Here is a 15,361-nt window from a genome sequence, read left to right as displayed (position 1 = left end):
AGTTGTTGGGGCAAGGAATGATAACTTTATTCCAAAAGCCAGAAAACAGAGAAAATGGTGTACTTGGGCCCGTAAAGAACCATCTTGGCAGAGTTAGACTTCCAACTTCTTTTGCACTAAAAGCCTCCAGAGGCAGGGCAGGGCGGTAAAGTCACCTACTCCTGGTTCCCCTCAGCATCTGGAGGAGATGTGTTAATTTCTTCTTTCCTGCAGTCATTCAGGGCTGGGCCTGGTCAGGATGTTTCTAGTCAGGAAGCTTGAAATTGGGGAAAATATATATTTGGTACGAGTTCTACAAAAACAAAGGTACTTTAGCTAAACAAAGGTATTTTAGCTTAATACCAATTACCTGGAAGGCAGTGTTCCTAGAGATGAGTCATTATGTATAATTTAAGCTGATAGGCAGAGGAACCAGAGATCAAATTGCCAACATCTTGTTGGATCATAGAAAAAGCAAGAGAGTTCCAGAAAAGCATCTACTTCTGCTTTATTGACTACACCAAAGCCTTTGTGTGGATCACAGCAAACTGGAAAATTCTTCAAGAGATGGGAATACCAGACTGACCACCTTACCTGCCTCCTGAGAAACCGCTATGCAAGTCAAGAAGCAACAGTTAGAACAGGACATGGAACAAAGGACTGGAAAGGGAGTACAAATTGGAAAGGGAGTACATCAAGGCTGTATGCAGAGTACATCATGCGAAATGCTGGGCTGGATGAAGCATAAGCTGGAATCAAGATTGCCGGTAGAAAAACCAATAACCTCAGATATGCAGATGCACAGATCTGCAGATAATAACCTTATGGCAGAAAGCGAAGAGGAACTGAAGAACCTCTTGATGAAAGTGAAAGAGAGTGAAAAAGCTGGTTTGAAACTCAGTGTTCAAAAAACTAAGATCATGGCATCCAGCCCCATCACTTCATGGCAAATAGATGGGGAAACAGTGACAGACTTTATTTTCTTGGGCTCCAAAATGACTGCAGATGGTGACTGCAGTCATGAAATTAAAATTAAAATTTTCTTGCTCCTTGGAAGAAAAACTATGACCAACGTAGACAGCAAATTAAAAAGCAGAGATATTACTTTGCCAACAAAGGTACATCTAGTCAGAGCTATGGTTTTTGCCAGTAGTCATGTATGGATGTGAGAGTTGGACCATAAAGAAAGCTGAGCACCAAAGAATTGATGCTTTTGAACTGTGGTGTTGGAGAAGACTCTCAAGAGTCCCTTGGATTGCAAGGAGAGTCAACCAGTCCATCCTAAAGGAAATAAGTCCTAAATATTCATTGGAAGGACTGATGCTGAAGCTGAAACTCCAGTACTTCGGCCAACTGATGTGAAGAACTGACTCATTGGAAAAGACCCTGATGCTGGGAAAGATAAAAGGTAGGAGGAGAAGAGTATGACAGAGGATGAGATGGTTGGATGGCTTCACTGACTCGATGGACATGAGTTTGAGCAACCTCCAGGAGTTGGTGATGGACAGGGAAGTCTGGCATGCTTCAGTCCTTGGGGTTGCTCGGAGTCAGACACAACTGAGCGACTGAACTGACTGAAGCTGGTAGGCAACATCTTTTTAGTGATTAACTTGTAATAGACTATGAAAGTTCTTTCCTATTACACTACCATTGAGTTAAAGATAATTTTAAAAAACAGGGACTTCCCTGGTGATCCAATGGCTAAGACTCCATGCTCCTAACTGCAGGGAGCCCAGATCAATCCCTGGTCAGGGAACTAGATCCCACATGCCACAACTAAAAGAATCCACATGCTGCAACCAAGACCTGCCTGCTAAGTCGATGCAGTAGTGTCCAACTCTACGACCCCATAGACGGCAGCCCACCAGGCTCCACAGTCCCTGGGATTCTCCAGGCAAGAACACTGGAGTGGGTTGCCATTTCCTTCTCCAATGCATGAAAGTAAAAAGTGAAAGTGAAGTCGTTCAGTTGTGTCTGACTCTTAGCGACCCCATGGACTGCAGCCCACCAGGCTCCTCCATCCATGGATTTTCCAGGCAAGAGTACTGGAGTGGGGTGCCATTGCCTTCTCCGAACCAAGACCTGGTGCAGCTAAATAAATAAATACATATATGTGTTTAAAGATTACTTTAAAGACACTTCGAAAAAATTGGGCTTCCCTAAAGCATTTTGCTAGCTACTTCAAAAATAGTCCTTCTTCCCGAAATCATGGTTTTCTTTTTTTTTTTTGTCTTTTTTTAATTATGGATGAAGTCAAAGCCCAAGACTTCCAAAGTCAAACAGCTAGATGGCACACAAGGAACCAAATGCTCATCCTCATTTATTATAGTCCTTTGGCTTAAAGCTTGCCCAAAAGTCTTATTTTTTTTCAAGTGTGTATCTTTTTAAAATAGTTAAAATATTTCCTACTTTCTTTGCCTATATTTTATTCTATTTTTATTCTAATTCAGTCCAAGTATCACATTGGTTATTGGTTGAATAAATTAGTCTTTTACTACATTCAAGTCTTAACTGACTTTTAGATCAATGTTTTATAAATGTTCACCTGTAGCCCAGGTGCCCACTAATTTTAAAGGTTCTTAAAATCCATTACAAGGTGGAAGGGGGAGAGGGGAGGAACTACCAGACAATGAAAAATATTGCATCTTCAAGTCTTGCTGTAGAGAAAAGTCAGACTAAGCGCTCCCACAAGGGATTTTAGCCACAAATTATCCATTCTGATACAATCTTTTATGTCATCACTGGAGGCAAGAGGGCACTGTAATATAATGGCCAATGGCCCATGCTTTGGAGTCAGGCAGCCTGGGATCAGAGGAGTTCTGTTCTCAGAAACTGTTCTCATCTGCAAAATGGGGATGTTAATAACACACTTGGCTCTCCTAACTGTGGTTCCACGTCTGCGGATTCAACTCAACAGAGATTGGAAAAACAGCAGGGAAAAAAATTACACAAATTTCCAAAGAGCAAAACTTGAATTTGTTGTGCACCCACAATTATTTACTACATGGACAGAAGAGCCTGGCAGGCTGTAGTCCATGAGGTCACAAAGAGTCAGACAACTGAGCAACTAACAGTAGGCCTGAACACTACAATTATTTACATAGCATTTACATGTACTAGGTATTATAAGTAATCTAGAGGTGATTTCAAGTATAGGGAGGATCTAAGTAGGTTACATGCAAACACTATACATTTTATATGAGGGACTTGAGCATTCAGGGATTCTGGTATCCGTGGGGGTCTTGGAACCCGTCCCCCATGCAAACTGGGACACAACTGTGTCTGCTTCATAAAATTATCAGGAATGTTAGATCAAAAGAATATGTCTAGGGAGTTCCCTAGTGGTCCAGTGGTTGGTTGAGAATTCACCTTCTAATGCAGGGGATGTGGGCTCAATCCCTGTCAGGAAACTAATATCTCACATACATAAGCCCTTAGGGCCTTAACTAGAGAGAAGTCTGTGTGCCAAGGAAGAGCCCTGCATGCCACAGCTATGACTTGACACAGCTGTACATAAATAGTAAAAAATACATATATATATGTAAAAGTATGACACTTACCATGTGGTAAAAATTTAGGAAATTTTTTCACTTTTTAAAATCCACCACACTGACTGACATACAAAAAGCTATATATAATACATATAACTTGATGAGTCTAGAGAAGTCCTCACCCAAGAAGCCATCATCACATCTATACCATAAACAAATCCATCAAGGCCCTTTCAATTTTATGACTTCCAACTGTTGATGAACTCAGTTTGTCTGCCAAAGTCCAGCTCAATAGGTCATGTCAGATGGTTCTGCAAGATATAAAAATAATATGTAATTCTCAAGTCATTTGGTAAGAATACTATTTTAATTGGGCATGAAAAATCTTCAGAGAGTTGAGGAATTTTCTTTGCTAGTTATGATAGGAGTGACCGCTCTGTCCAGAAAGGACAGAATTTCAGGCCTGGCTATGGGAGGCTTCCCATGCTGATGCTGTCCAGGCTACACCGGGTGACCCCAGCAGGGGATGGAGGGACCTGAGAGATTCGAGTACCCAGCCTCTAAGCAAAGGCAAGAAAAGCCACAGCCCACTTTACCTGTGGGAAGTAGAGTTCCTCACTAAGGTCCTAAGGCTCAGATTTCCAGAATGTTACCTCAGTAACAAAATTTCTAACAACTACATTGGATGCAGAAAGACATCTTTAAAAAAAAAAAATCTTGTCATTTTAATATGGACAGAACTAGTGCTGGTGGGTTGGGCTTGCAGCAAAAGGTCATGGAAACCTGTGAGTCTAAACAATGAAGGGATTATCACCTGCACTACATTCTAGAATGTCCAAGCAATAATTCGGAGTAGAAATAAAGAGGATTCTAGCCTGAATCTGCTGGGATCACAGCAGAGCAATACAATGATGGTTAAGACTTTACTGTAATTATTGTGTGATGGTTCTTGACACATTCTATGGGTTTTTATGCTTCAGATCAACTTGCAGCATTCTATGGGTTTTAAATGTTTTATTACACATTTTTAAAGCAGCACATTTACCCTTCAGAAATAAGATTACTGATTCCAGGGAGGGGAGATCAAGATGGCAGATTAGGAGGACACAAAGTTCGCCTACCCTTACAAACACATCAAAAATAGATCTACATGTGGAGCAATCCTCACTGAAGACAAATTGGAGACAGACAGTCTTGTAAAACCAAGCCTGTAAGAAAGATACACACAGAATCAAGGAAGGGAAGTAATTGGCTCAGGACCTGCACCCTGGAAGGGGACACAGAAGAGGAGAGAGATGACATCATGGGCCTGAAGACCTTTCCTGGTGAGGGGGTGGTTTTAGCCACTATTGGGCACCCTAGTCCTGGTGTCTGACATTGGGAAGACATACCCCCTTAGGTGGCGTGAAAACCAGTGGAATAAAAAGGCTATAAGAACCCTAGAATCCACTTGTGAGGGACATGCACAAGCCTGCTTACTCCAGAAACAAGGGGAAGCAGACCGACGCTGCCTGGGTTCTGGCTGGTTTCCTGGGACTGCCCCAGCACACAGCCCAGCACATACCCATAGCTCCATGATAGGGTAAAGGTGCAGCACCTGAGGCAACTGCAAGACTGTGAGGCACAGAACAGGCTCAGACCCCTAAACCGGGTAGGGGAGGCATAGGTGCACTTGCTGAGGAGCGCATCAGAGGCAGCGCAGCTCTGACTGGTGCTGCAGCCCTTGCCAGCTACCTGCTCTAACCCCACCTGCTCCAGCCCTGCGCTCTTGAGAGCAAAAGAAGGGTCCTGTGCAGGATCCTTGCAAGGGTGGGCAAACCACCCAAGTAAAGCCTCCTCGGATCAGTTCCTACCCTCACCCTATTTAAAGAACCAGGTCGCCCCAGCTCCTGGAGCAGGGGCACCTGATGTTTGTTTTCACGTCCTCTTACTGCAGCACAAGTCTGACCTCATCAATTTCTATCGATAAGGAGTCCAAGGGGACTTCCCTGGTCATACAGTGGATAGGAATCCTCTTGCCAATGCAGGGGACACCGGTACCCTCCCTGGTCTAGGAAGATCCCACATGCCTTGTAGCAACTAAGGCCATGCTCCACAACCAGAGAAACCACCACAATGAGGAGCCTGTGCACCCCAACAAAGAATAGCCCCCCTCGCCGCAACTACAGAAAAACCCACGCAGTAACGAAGACCCAGTGCAGCCAAAGATTAAAAAAATATATAAACAAACATTTTAAAGAGAGTCCAAGGACCCCAGTCTATAACATTTATACATCTGCTTGTTTGTTGTAAACCTTTGACTATCTTCTAGGATCTGGTAAGGTACTTTCTGACAGGTTTTGTCAAGTTTTAAAAGATGTTTCAAAAATAAATTTAAGAAACTGTTTTGGGACTTCCCTGGTGGTCCAGTGATTAAGACTCCGAGGTTCCACTACAGGGGGATAAGTGTTTAATCCCTGGTCAGGGAACTAAGCTCCCACATGTTGCTCCCACACACAGTCCCCCAAAATTGTTTTGGGGTAGGGATGGACCTTGTACCATTTTTGCTGATGTCAGCTAAATTGATTCTCACACAATCTTGTAAGGTAGGGGCCCCCAACCTCTGGGATCTAATGCCTGATGATCCTAGATGGAGATGATGTAATGATAATAGAAATAAAGTGAACAATAAATGTAATGCGCTTGAATCATCCAACCCCTTCTGCAGAAACCGGTCCCCTGGTGCCAAATGGTCCCCATGGTCATCTTCCATGAAACTGGTCCCTGGTGCCAAAACTGTTGGGGACCGCTGCTGTAAGGTAGCTTGTCCATAATCCCCTGGGAATTAAGTAGTAAAGTCAGGATTCATATCCATATTCTTTCTACATCTTTTTTATTCCCATTTTATTCACTATTTGGAGAATTAATTTCCCATTAGGTCTGTCTAGTCAAAGCTATGGTTTTTCCAGTAGTCATGTATGAATGTGAGAGTTGGACTATAAAGAAAGCTGAGTGCGGAAGAATTGATGCTTTTGAACTGTGGTGTTGGAGAAGACGCTTGAGAATCCCCTGGACTGCAAGGAGATCCAACCAGTCCATCCTAAAGGAAATCAGTTCTGAATATTCACTGGAAGGACTGATGCTGAAGCTGAAACTTCAATACTTTGGCCACCTGATGCGGAGATCTGACTCATTGGAAAAGACCCTGATTCTGGGAAAGATCGAAGGCAGGAGGAGAAATGGACGACAGAGGATAGGATGGTTAGATGGCATGGACATGAGTTTGGGTAAACTTCGGAAGTTGGTGATGGACAGGGAAGCCTGGCGTGCTGCAGTCCATGTGGTCGCAGAGTCGGACACGACTGAGTGACTGAACTGATCGGCCCTCTACTCAGTGAGTGGCCAGCCCCTCCTCTCTAGAATGGCAGATTGTTGTCGCCTTGTTTAGCCCATAAATCCTGTTTGACTCTGTGCGACACCCCGGCGCTCCCCACGCCCCGCCCCGCCCCGCCACACACACACACCCTCCCCCCTGGACGGCAGCCCTCCAGGCTCCTCTGTCCATGGGATTCTCCAAACAAGAATAACTGGAGTGGGTTGACATGCCTCCACCTCCAGGGGGTCTTCCCGACCCAGGTATCGAACCCGGGTCTCCACAATTGGTAGTCCGATTCTTTACCATCTGAGCTACCAAGGAAAATACATATTTCTAATTACTCAGTAACACTACCAAGAACTACAAACTCTGAGAATCCTGCACTAAAATTAGCCTCATGTTTCCCCAATCTCAAATCCTCTCGAAATTGTTCCTTTCCCACTCCGGAAAACTGCCCTCCTTCCTCAGGCAGCACCACCACCGCTTTCCCCAAACTACGAAGTTTGGAGTTCTCCTCATAGCCCAAATCCCGCCTGAAAGATGAATCCGGGTCCTGACGCTGGAAGACCGCGCACAGTCCTGTCGCCATCCGCGGCGCTATACGGCTCCGCCGTGCGCGCCGCGGCCAGTGCAGGGCGGCGCCGGAACCCCAGAACCCGGAGCGGGGGGCGCGCCCGAAACCCGGAAGTGCCCGGACACGGGAGTCCCGAGTCCTGAAGTCCCGGGAGTCGGAAGGCGAGAACTCAAGGCCGCCAGCGCCTGAGTGGGCCGGAGCCTCAGGCAGGTGCGTGGGCGCCGCTGCGGCCGACCGGTCGGGCGGGGAAGTCAGCTGAAGGTCCGGGGGTGAGGCCGAGAAGGGGACCGCGCCGATCGTCCGGGAAGGGCTGGTCCCCTCGCCGCGGCGGCCGCTGCCGCCGCCAGCTGGGAGACACCCCCGCTGCCGGGTGCCTCGGGGTGTCCCCAGCTCGCAAAAGCGAGCAGATAGAGATAGAACTTAGTTTTTTCTTGGGTGGTTTTTTTTTTTTTTTTTTGGATAGTTTTTTCTTGTTTCCAATGTGCTAAATAGGCTTTCTTCTGAAAGTTAGGTTCCAGAGAAAGAAACTTGCCTAATACTGCATTTTGGTGACTAATCAGGGACTGTAGCCCGACGTGGCGAGTGACAGGGAGCCCGGGACGGAAACACGGAAGATACCTGCGAGTCCAAAGTGGAAAGCCCGGAAATGAGTAGCTGATGCCTCGGCAAAGCGCACGGACGTGGGTGCAGTCTCAGCTCCTTAGAACATGCTGCTGCCCTGTGTGGAGCCGTGAAGTGTATTCTGGGGCGGACGCAGTGCCGCAGCGTGTGGGCTTTGCCATTGCAGGGGTTTTAACAGTCCCATTAGAGATGTGCGGAATTAATGACATTTAAGCCCAGAAATGCAGGTTTTGTCAGAAGGGTTTTGGGTTGTTGTTTTTTTTTTTTTAAATACTCCTAGGCTTAAATTCCGGGAGAAGGCAATGGCACCCCACTCCAGTACTCTTGCCTGGAAAACTCCGTGGATGGAGGAGGCTGGTACGCTGCAGTCCATAAGTTCTGGCTTCCCTGGTGGCTCAGACAGTAAAGAATCCGCCTGCAACGCAGGAGACCCAGGTTCAATCCTTGGGTCAGGAAGATTCCCCTGGAGGAGGGCGTGGCAACCCACTCCAGTATTCTTGCCTGAAGAATCCGCATGGACAGAGGAGCCTGGCAGGCTACAGTCCATGAGGCCACAAAAAGTATGACAGGACTGAGCGACTAAGCACAGCACACAGCAGGCTTTAATCATGCTTGGAAGAGTTTATAGTTAGCAAGCGTTTGTTGAATGCCTGCTGCTATTGCTGCTGCTGCTAAGTCGCTTCAGTTGTGTCCGACTCTGTGTGACCCCACAGACGGCAGCCCACCAGGCTCCCCCGTCCCTGGGATTCTCCAGGCAAGAACACTGGAGTGGGTTGCCATTTCCTTCTCCAATGCATGAAAGTGAAAAGTGTAAATGAAGTCGTTTAGTCGTGTCCGACTCTTCGCGACCCCATGGACTGCAGCCTACCAGGCTCTTCCATCCATGGGATTTTCCAGACAAGAGTACTGGAGTGGGTTGCCATTGCCTTCTCCTGTTGAATGCCTACTGTGTGCCAAAAGATGTCTAGATTCCAAGGATATAAAGATGACCAAGGACCAGCTGTTCACATAGGCTTGCCATCCTGGAGACACTGATAATCTTAAGAGTGCAGGCCATCCCATGATTACAGAGAGATGTGTGATTAAAGCCACTGCTGTGGGCTCTTGAAGTGAAGGGAAAGCGTTAGTCCCTCAGTCCTGTCCAACTCTTTTCGATACCGTGGTCTGTAGCCTGCCATGCTCCTCTGCCCATGAAATTCTCCAGGCAAGAATACTGGAGACTGTTGCTGTTCCCTTCTTCAGAGGATCTTCCTTACCCAGGGTTTGAACCCAGGTCTCCTGCACTGCAGGCAGATTGTTTACTATCAGAGCCATCAGGGAAGGAAATGCCAGCTGTAAAGATGCCAGATTGGGTGGCAGTGAGCCTCTTGCTCCCAGATGCATCCATGGTTTCTGGATAGAGACAGGATTTGTGAGGGGAATGCTAGAGTTTCTTCGGACCTGAAGCTGAACTGGGCCTGATGGATGGAAGACACCCAGAGCTCACATGTGACAGAGCAGTCTCCATTGAAGATGTGAGATTGACTTCATGTAGAGAACGTATGAGAAGAAGATATTGACAGATGGTGTGTGTCTGTCAGGAAGCTGCTCACAGAAGAGGCAGGTGTTTGAGGGAGACTCCAGACAGAACCTGCAGGAAGACAGGAGTCAAGGCCAGACTTGAAGTTTCACAAAACTTAGTGTTAGTCTCTCTCCTGCCCATGCAGCCTCTGCTGGACCAGAGGAGGCTCACAGCCACCCAGTCTGGCATCTTTTCAGCTGGCATTTCCTCCCCTGGCGGCTCTGACGGTAAACAATCTGCCTGCAATGCAGGAGACCCGGGTTCAAACCCTGGGTAGGGAAGATCCCCTGAAGAAGGAAACGGCAACAGTCTCCAGTATTCTTGCCTGGAGAATTCCATGGACAGAGATTTATTAATATGTTTAAAATCTTTATATTCTGGTTTCACAATATGAATATACTTAATGCTACTGAGCTGTATGCTTAAAAATAATTATTGTTGTTCAGTCATTCAGTCAGACATGACTCTTTGCAGCCCCATTAACTGCTTCCCGGTCCTTTCCATCTCCCAGAGTTTGCTCAAACTCACATTCATTGAGTCGGTGATGACATCCAACGATCTCATCCTCGTTCCCTTCTCCTCCTGTCTTCAATCTTCCTCAGCATTAAGGGTCTTTTCCAATAAGTCTGCTCTTTGCATCAGTTGGCCAAAGTATTGGAGCATCAGCTTCAGCACCAATCCTTCCAGTGAATATTCAAGGTTGATTTCCTTTAAAAATGATTAAAATAGTAAATTTTATGTTACGTATACTTTGTTGTTGTTTAGTTGCTAGTTATGTCCAACTCTTTTGCAACCCCATGGGCTGTAGCCAGCCAGGCTCCTCTGTCCGTGGAATTTTCCAGGCAAGAATACTGGAATAGATTGCCATTTCCTTCTCCAGAGGATCTTCCTGACCCAGGAATCAAACCCACGTCTCCTGCATTGCAGGTGGATTCTTTACTGCTGAGCCACCAGGAAAGCCCATGTATACTTTACCACACAGGAAAAAAAATGTATATACTAACACTTTCTTCAAAATATATAATGAACAATTTTAGATAACCAAATACCTGATGACAGGGTAGGAGTTAAATAACAGAAAACTTATGCCCCACTACAAATTCTTTAAAAGAACATTTAGTGCCATAGGAAAATTCTCATGAAAAGTTAGAGAAACTGTCCATAAACTTAAATAAACAATATGAATAAATAACATTTTATAAGAATACTGTACAAAATAGTAATGATATGGGTAAAATAATACCAAAAAGAAATATTGCCGTATTAACAGTTGGGGTTGTTTCTGGATGGAGGGATCACAGGTGCTTTTTCTTTAATACATGTGTGCTACATACACGTGTGCAGAGTTGGTATAGTGGTGAGTGGTGGTATAGTGGTGAGTGTAGCTGCCTTCCAAGCAGGTTCGATTCCGGGCCAACACAGCATTCTGAGTGTTGGAGACTGAGAGCAAAGTGGATGAACCTGAATAGCATAGTCCCATATCTTTCACAGTGTCTATCAGCATTCTTGTCTATGCACAGTGCTAATTATCAATCTATCTGCATGTGAAAGACAGTCAACACCTGTGAAGTTAAGGAGTTAGTAAACATTAATGCCGCAGAAAGGCAGAGTTAAATCCAGGCACTTCGGTTTAACTGGATCTTAGACCATATAAGAAACAAGAAATGTGAAGCCTTAGTTTGTTGATTGTTGGGCAGACACCACTAGGTCCTGGGTGGGATACAACAGTGTGAGTGGCAGCAGTGGGTGGGTCCCAGGGAGAGGAACAGCTGTGTGAAGGCCCTGAGGGTTTGCCAACCTGAAGAAAAGCCACCTGGGCCAGGATGAGGCTGCGGGGAGGCCATGTCTTGAACCCTGACAGGGAAATTGAATTTGATTTGAAGCATAATTTTCAAAATAAGAAAATGGTTATTCATGCTTCAGTGTGGTGAAGGAATGAGAGGCGCAGGGGAGCGGAGGTAGGGAAACAGGTTCCACTGCCGGGGGTGGGGGGAGGTAGGTGGCTGGTAGGGGAGTAAGGAGGGCTGTAGGGGTGGGAGGGAGCCTGGCTCCAGAGCTGAGGAGAACAGTTGCCTATGGCAGGTGCCCGTGGCAGGTGGGGCCTTGACCTAGAACCACAGCCCAGTGGGGGCTGGCCAGGAGGAGACTGGACATGTCAGGGGCCCACGCTGAGACACAATAGACCTTCTGTGCTAAACTGGGGGTCGTTGGCACACAGGTGCATTGTGGGTCTCCCGTGGGCACTACGACCCAGCAGAGGGCCTAGGGTGGGACTCCAGCCAGGGGTACCCAGTGATCAAGGGCAGGTGCAGCAAAGGAGGCCATCCTGAGAGGTCACCTGCTCACTGACCGTTTTCAACCCAGTGGGACCCGCAGCCTTCTGGAAAGTACCAGCTCACTGTGGACAAGCTGTCAGAGAAGACTCCAGGTTCAAAGCTTGACAAATAGCTACTGTCTATTAAACCCAATATCTCACCACTCATTAGTTAAATACACATAAAAGTTCTTTCAGTTAAAAATATGCTTATTTTTCTTAGAAGTAATTCTTTTTTTCTATGTTATGTCTAAAAATAACAGTATTTTTAATATTAATGGTTCAAATTTTTTCCCCCAGAGTGGTTTTACAGAAACTTGTGTAACTAATGAGCCTCTTTGAGTTTAGAGAAGAATTATATGTAAAAATTCATGGCTTCACTGTCACATAATCTTAATTTTTAATTTAGAAATAAATGCTTCTATGGTCTTAAAATGGGCTTCCCTCATAGCTCAGTTGGTAAAGAATCCGCCTGCAATGCAGGAGACCCCGGTTCAATTCCTGGGTCGGGAATACCCGCTGGAGAAGGGATAGGCTACCCACTCGAGTATTTTGGGGCTTCCCTTGTGGCTCAGCTGGTAAAGAATCCGCCCGCAATGCGGGAGACCTGGGTTTGATCCCTGGGTTGGGAGGATCCCCTGGAGAAGGGAAAGGCTACCCATTCCAGTATTCTGGCCTGGAGAATTTCATGGACTATAGAATCCATGGGGTCGCAAAGAGTTGGACACAACTGGGTGACTTTCACTTTCATAGTCTTAAAACACACCCATTTATAACCGATACCTGCTACATTTTCATGAAGATGAGTATCATGAGTCTATGCACAAGGATTTGGGGGTGTTACAGTATTAGCCACAAAAATTAGAAACCAACATGCAGTTTACAAATTTGGATAATGTTGAGATTTTGTGATTATAACATGATTGCAATATCTTTTAAAAAAAAAATAACATCCAACTGCCCCACAGTTTTCCTGTAGAACAATTCTAAATTCAGTGTCAATTATATTCACTGGAAAGAGAATCCTTAAGAACTCAGACTTGAAACTTTTTTTCCTACAGGATGACTGTGGGAATCTTCGCAAACTGTACCTTCTGTTTGAAAGCCAAGCACTTAACTCGTCAACAGAAGAGAAAACTACAAACTGATATTAAGGAAAATGGTGGAAATTTTTCCTTTTTATTAAATGCTCAGGTATTTTCAAATTTTATGACAACTGTATGATAAACATTGTGCATTACCTGAGGGCAAGTCATGGTTAGAAGGGCAAGCAGAGGAAATCGGCAGCAGGAGAAAGCCAGAAAAGGCAGGAGAAAGTGTGCAGTTGTTTCCAGTTTTCACTGTTGTGGACAGTGGTGTGCTGGATGTTTTCTTGTCCCATCCTCATACATTTCTTTAGTTACTTCCTTAAGAGTAGAATGAGCGGTTCAAAGGCATTCATTATTTCTTTTAATTTGTTGATTTATAATTTTATCCATTTATTTTTGAATAAATATGAATATCTATACGTTGTAGAATATCTAAAAAGTAAAACAATAATAAGTTAACTTATTTCCCACCGTGGTTCCCGATTCTGGAGCTGCTCTCTGCATAGATAGCACACACGAGGACATATGAGTGCACACAAGCACACAGCTCTGTTTCAGCCCAAACGCAGAAAACACATTCTGCACTTACTTTTCCACTTCACAATTTGAGAGATCATTCCTCACTGTCACATATCAAACTACTTCCTTTGTTATAGTACCTGGTGTGCACATTTCAGATGTTTATATATATTGAAAAATAATGTCCAAAAAGATTGCAAAGTTTCTAAAATTAGAGACCCTGTTGGCATTCTCTACCCAGAAAATGGACTGAGAATAGGCAGGAATTATTCATCTATCCACAGAGATGGTGAGGTAGGTTAAGTTGTATGATTCTGCCTAACTGGTGGCAAATTGGGACATTTCATTTCTGACATTCACAGGCAAAGTATTAAATGCCAGAGAAGCACCCAGTACCTCCTGGCTGGAATAGAATGTACCTCATAGAACAAGCAGGCTCCCTGTGGGCTGTGGTCCAGGATGGTCCAGGATGGGAGTCGGCCCCCCCCCCCCAGTGACCCAGAGGGAAGCGCAGCCTAGGGGACAGGCCCTGCATTTCAGGCCTGGGGTCTAATAACTGGACTTCAAGTTTTACTTTTTATGATGAGGTGGTTAGTTGGTTAATCAATTATGGTACACCCATATCCATACTCTGTTGATTTTTAAAAACTTTTATGTAACTAGAGATTGTCATTCATAAAAGTTTTAGAAATCTGAGAAATATTAGTACCAATGGGGTGAAAAACAGGTACAAATAATTTATTTTTGTCTTTACTAATGCATAATTACTTGTTTTTTCTCAGTGCACACATGTAATCTTAGACAATGCTGATGTTCTGAGCCAGTATCAGCTGAAGTCTATTCAGAAGAACCATATTCTTATTGCAAACCCAGATTTTGTATGGGAATCTATCAAAGAAAGAAGACTGCTGGATACAAAGATTTATGGTCCCAGTGAGTCATTGGACATCACATCAGCTTCCAGTGAAGAATGGAGCAGCCCTAGTAAGTATTTCATGTCAAGTGCCTAATGTTTTGGGCTTCCTTGGGGCTTCCCAGCTGTTGATAGTGGTAAAGAACCCACCTGGCAATGCAGGAGATGTGGGTTTGATCCCTGGGTCAGGGAGAGCCCCTGGAGAAGGAAATGGCAACCCCCTCCAGTATTCTTGCCTGGAAAATCCTATGGACAGAGAAGCCTGGTAGGCTATAGTCCATGGGGTCACAAAGAGTCATACACAACTTAGCGACTGAGCACACACACTTAATGTATTAGAGTTTCTACAGTAAACATTTTGGTATATCAAAGATATTATTGACAAAAGATTGTCCAAATACTATGAAACTAAGCAGGCTTCTTATCATCCCAGAAAAGGGTCAGCAAACTAGTGAAGGGCAAAATACTGCTTTAGCAATAGAAATAGATTTCTCAATATTCTGTCTGGTACACTCAGATTCAAAATGACTACAAAAACACTGATAATCTCAGAAAGCTTGATGTGTAATTTTTTTGAATCTATTCAAAATTTCATTGTCATACAAAGGCTACATTAGGTTAAATACAAAAAATACTATGAGGCAATTTTACATTTATTAAACTATTGTTCAAAGCATAAGTTTACACATTATATATACACTGAACATATCTGCTGAAGTCAGGACTGGTCTTCCATTGACATTTGATACATCTTAGTGAAAGATGTTGACTTTGCAAAACTTTTTAATGTGAATCCTTAATATGAAAACTTGTACTACTTGTATGTAAATTGTTTAATGGGGAATCCAGTGAGTAGGCTTCCATCACCACCACATCCTCCATTTTGTTGCATATTTAATTTTAAATGCATATAAGGTAGGGCAAAGCGTCAAGTTTAAATCTGAAC

General features: G+C 44.6%; 1 protein-coding gene across 7 annotated transcripts in view; it reads left to right on the top strand.

The window, feature by feature from the left end:
* Positions 1-7,477: 7,477 nt before the first annotated feature.
* The window catches only part of PARP4 (poly(ADP-ribose) polymerase family member 4), a 76,796-nt gene continuing 68,912 nt past the window's right edge, over positions 7,478-15,361 (top strand). For 2 of the 7 annotated variants that reach the window (XM_086329846.1, XM_086329844.1), the window contains exons 1-3: positions 7,478-7,609; positions 12,957-13,089; positions 14,285-14,486. In XM_086329846.1, coding sequence (XP_086185972.1) covers positions 12,958-13,089; positions 14,285-14,486 — 334 coding nt within the window. In that variant the 5' untranslated portion in view covers positions 7,478-7,609; position 12,957. Of the gene's footprint in view, positions 7,610-7,959; positions 8,080-12,956; positions 13,090-14,284; positions 14,487-15,361 lie in introns of all 7 variants that reach the window. The other 5 variants (XM_086329843.1, XM_086329850.1, XR_015138212.1 and 2 more) reach the window with 5 other exon arrangements.

The sequence above is a fragment of the Bos grunniens genome, chromosome 12 (assembly GCF_055505025.1).
Source record: "Bos grunniens cultivar Pamir isolate PY7600 chromosome 12, Bosgru_T2T1.0, whole genome shotgun sequence".
NCBI classification, from domain to species: domain Eukaryota; kingdom Metazoa; phylum Chordata; class Mammalia; order Artiodactyla; family Bovidae; genus Bos; species Bos grunniens.
The sequence above is the reverse complement of the archived record's forward strand: the minus strand, read 5'-3'. Positions and strand labels throughout refer to the sequence as shown.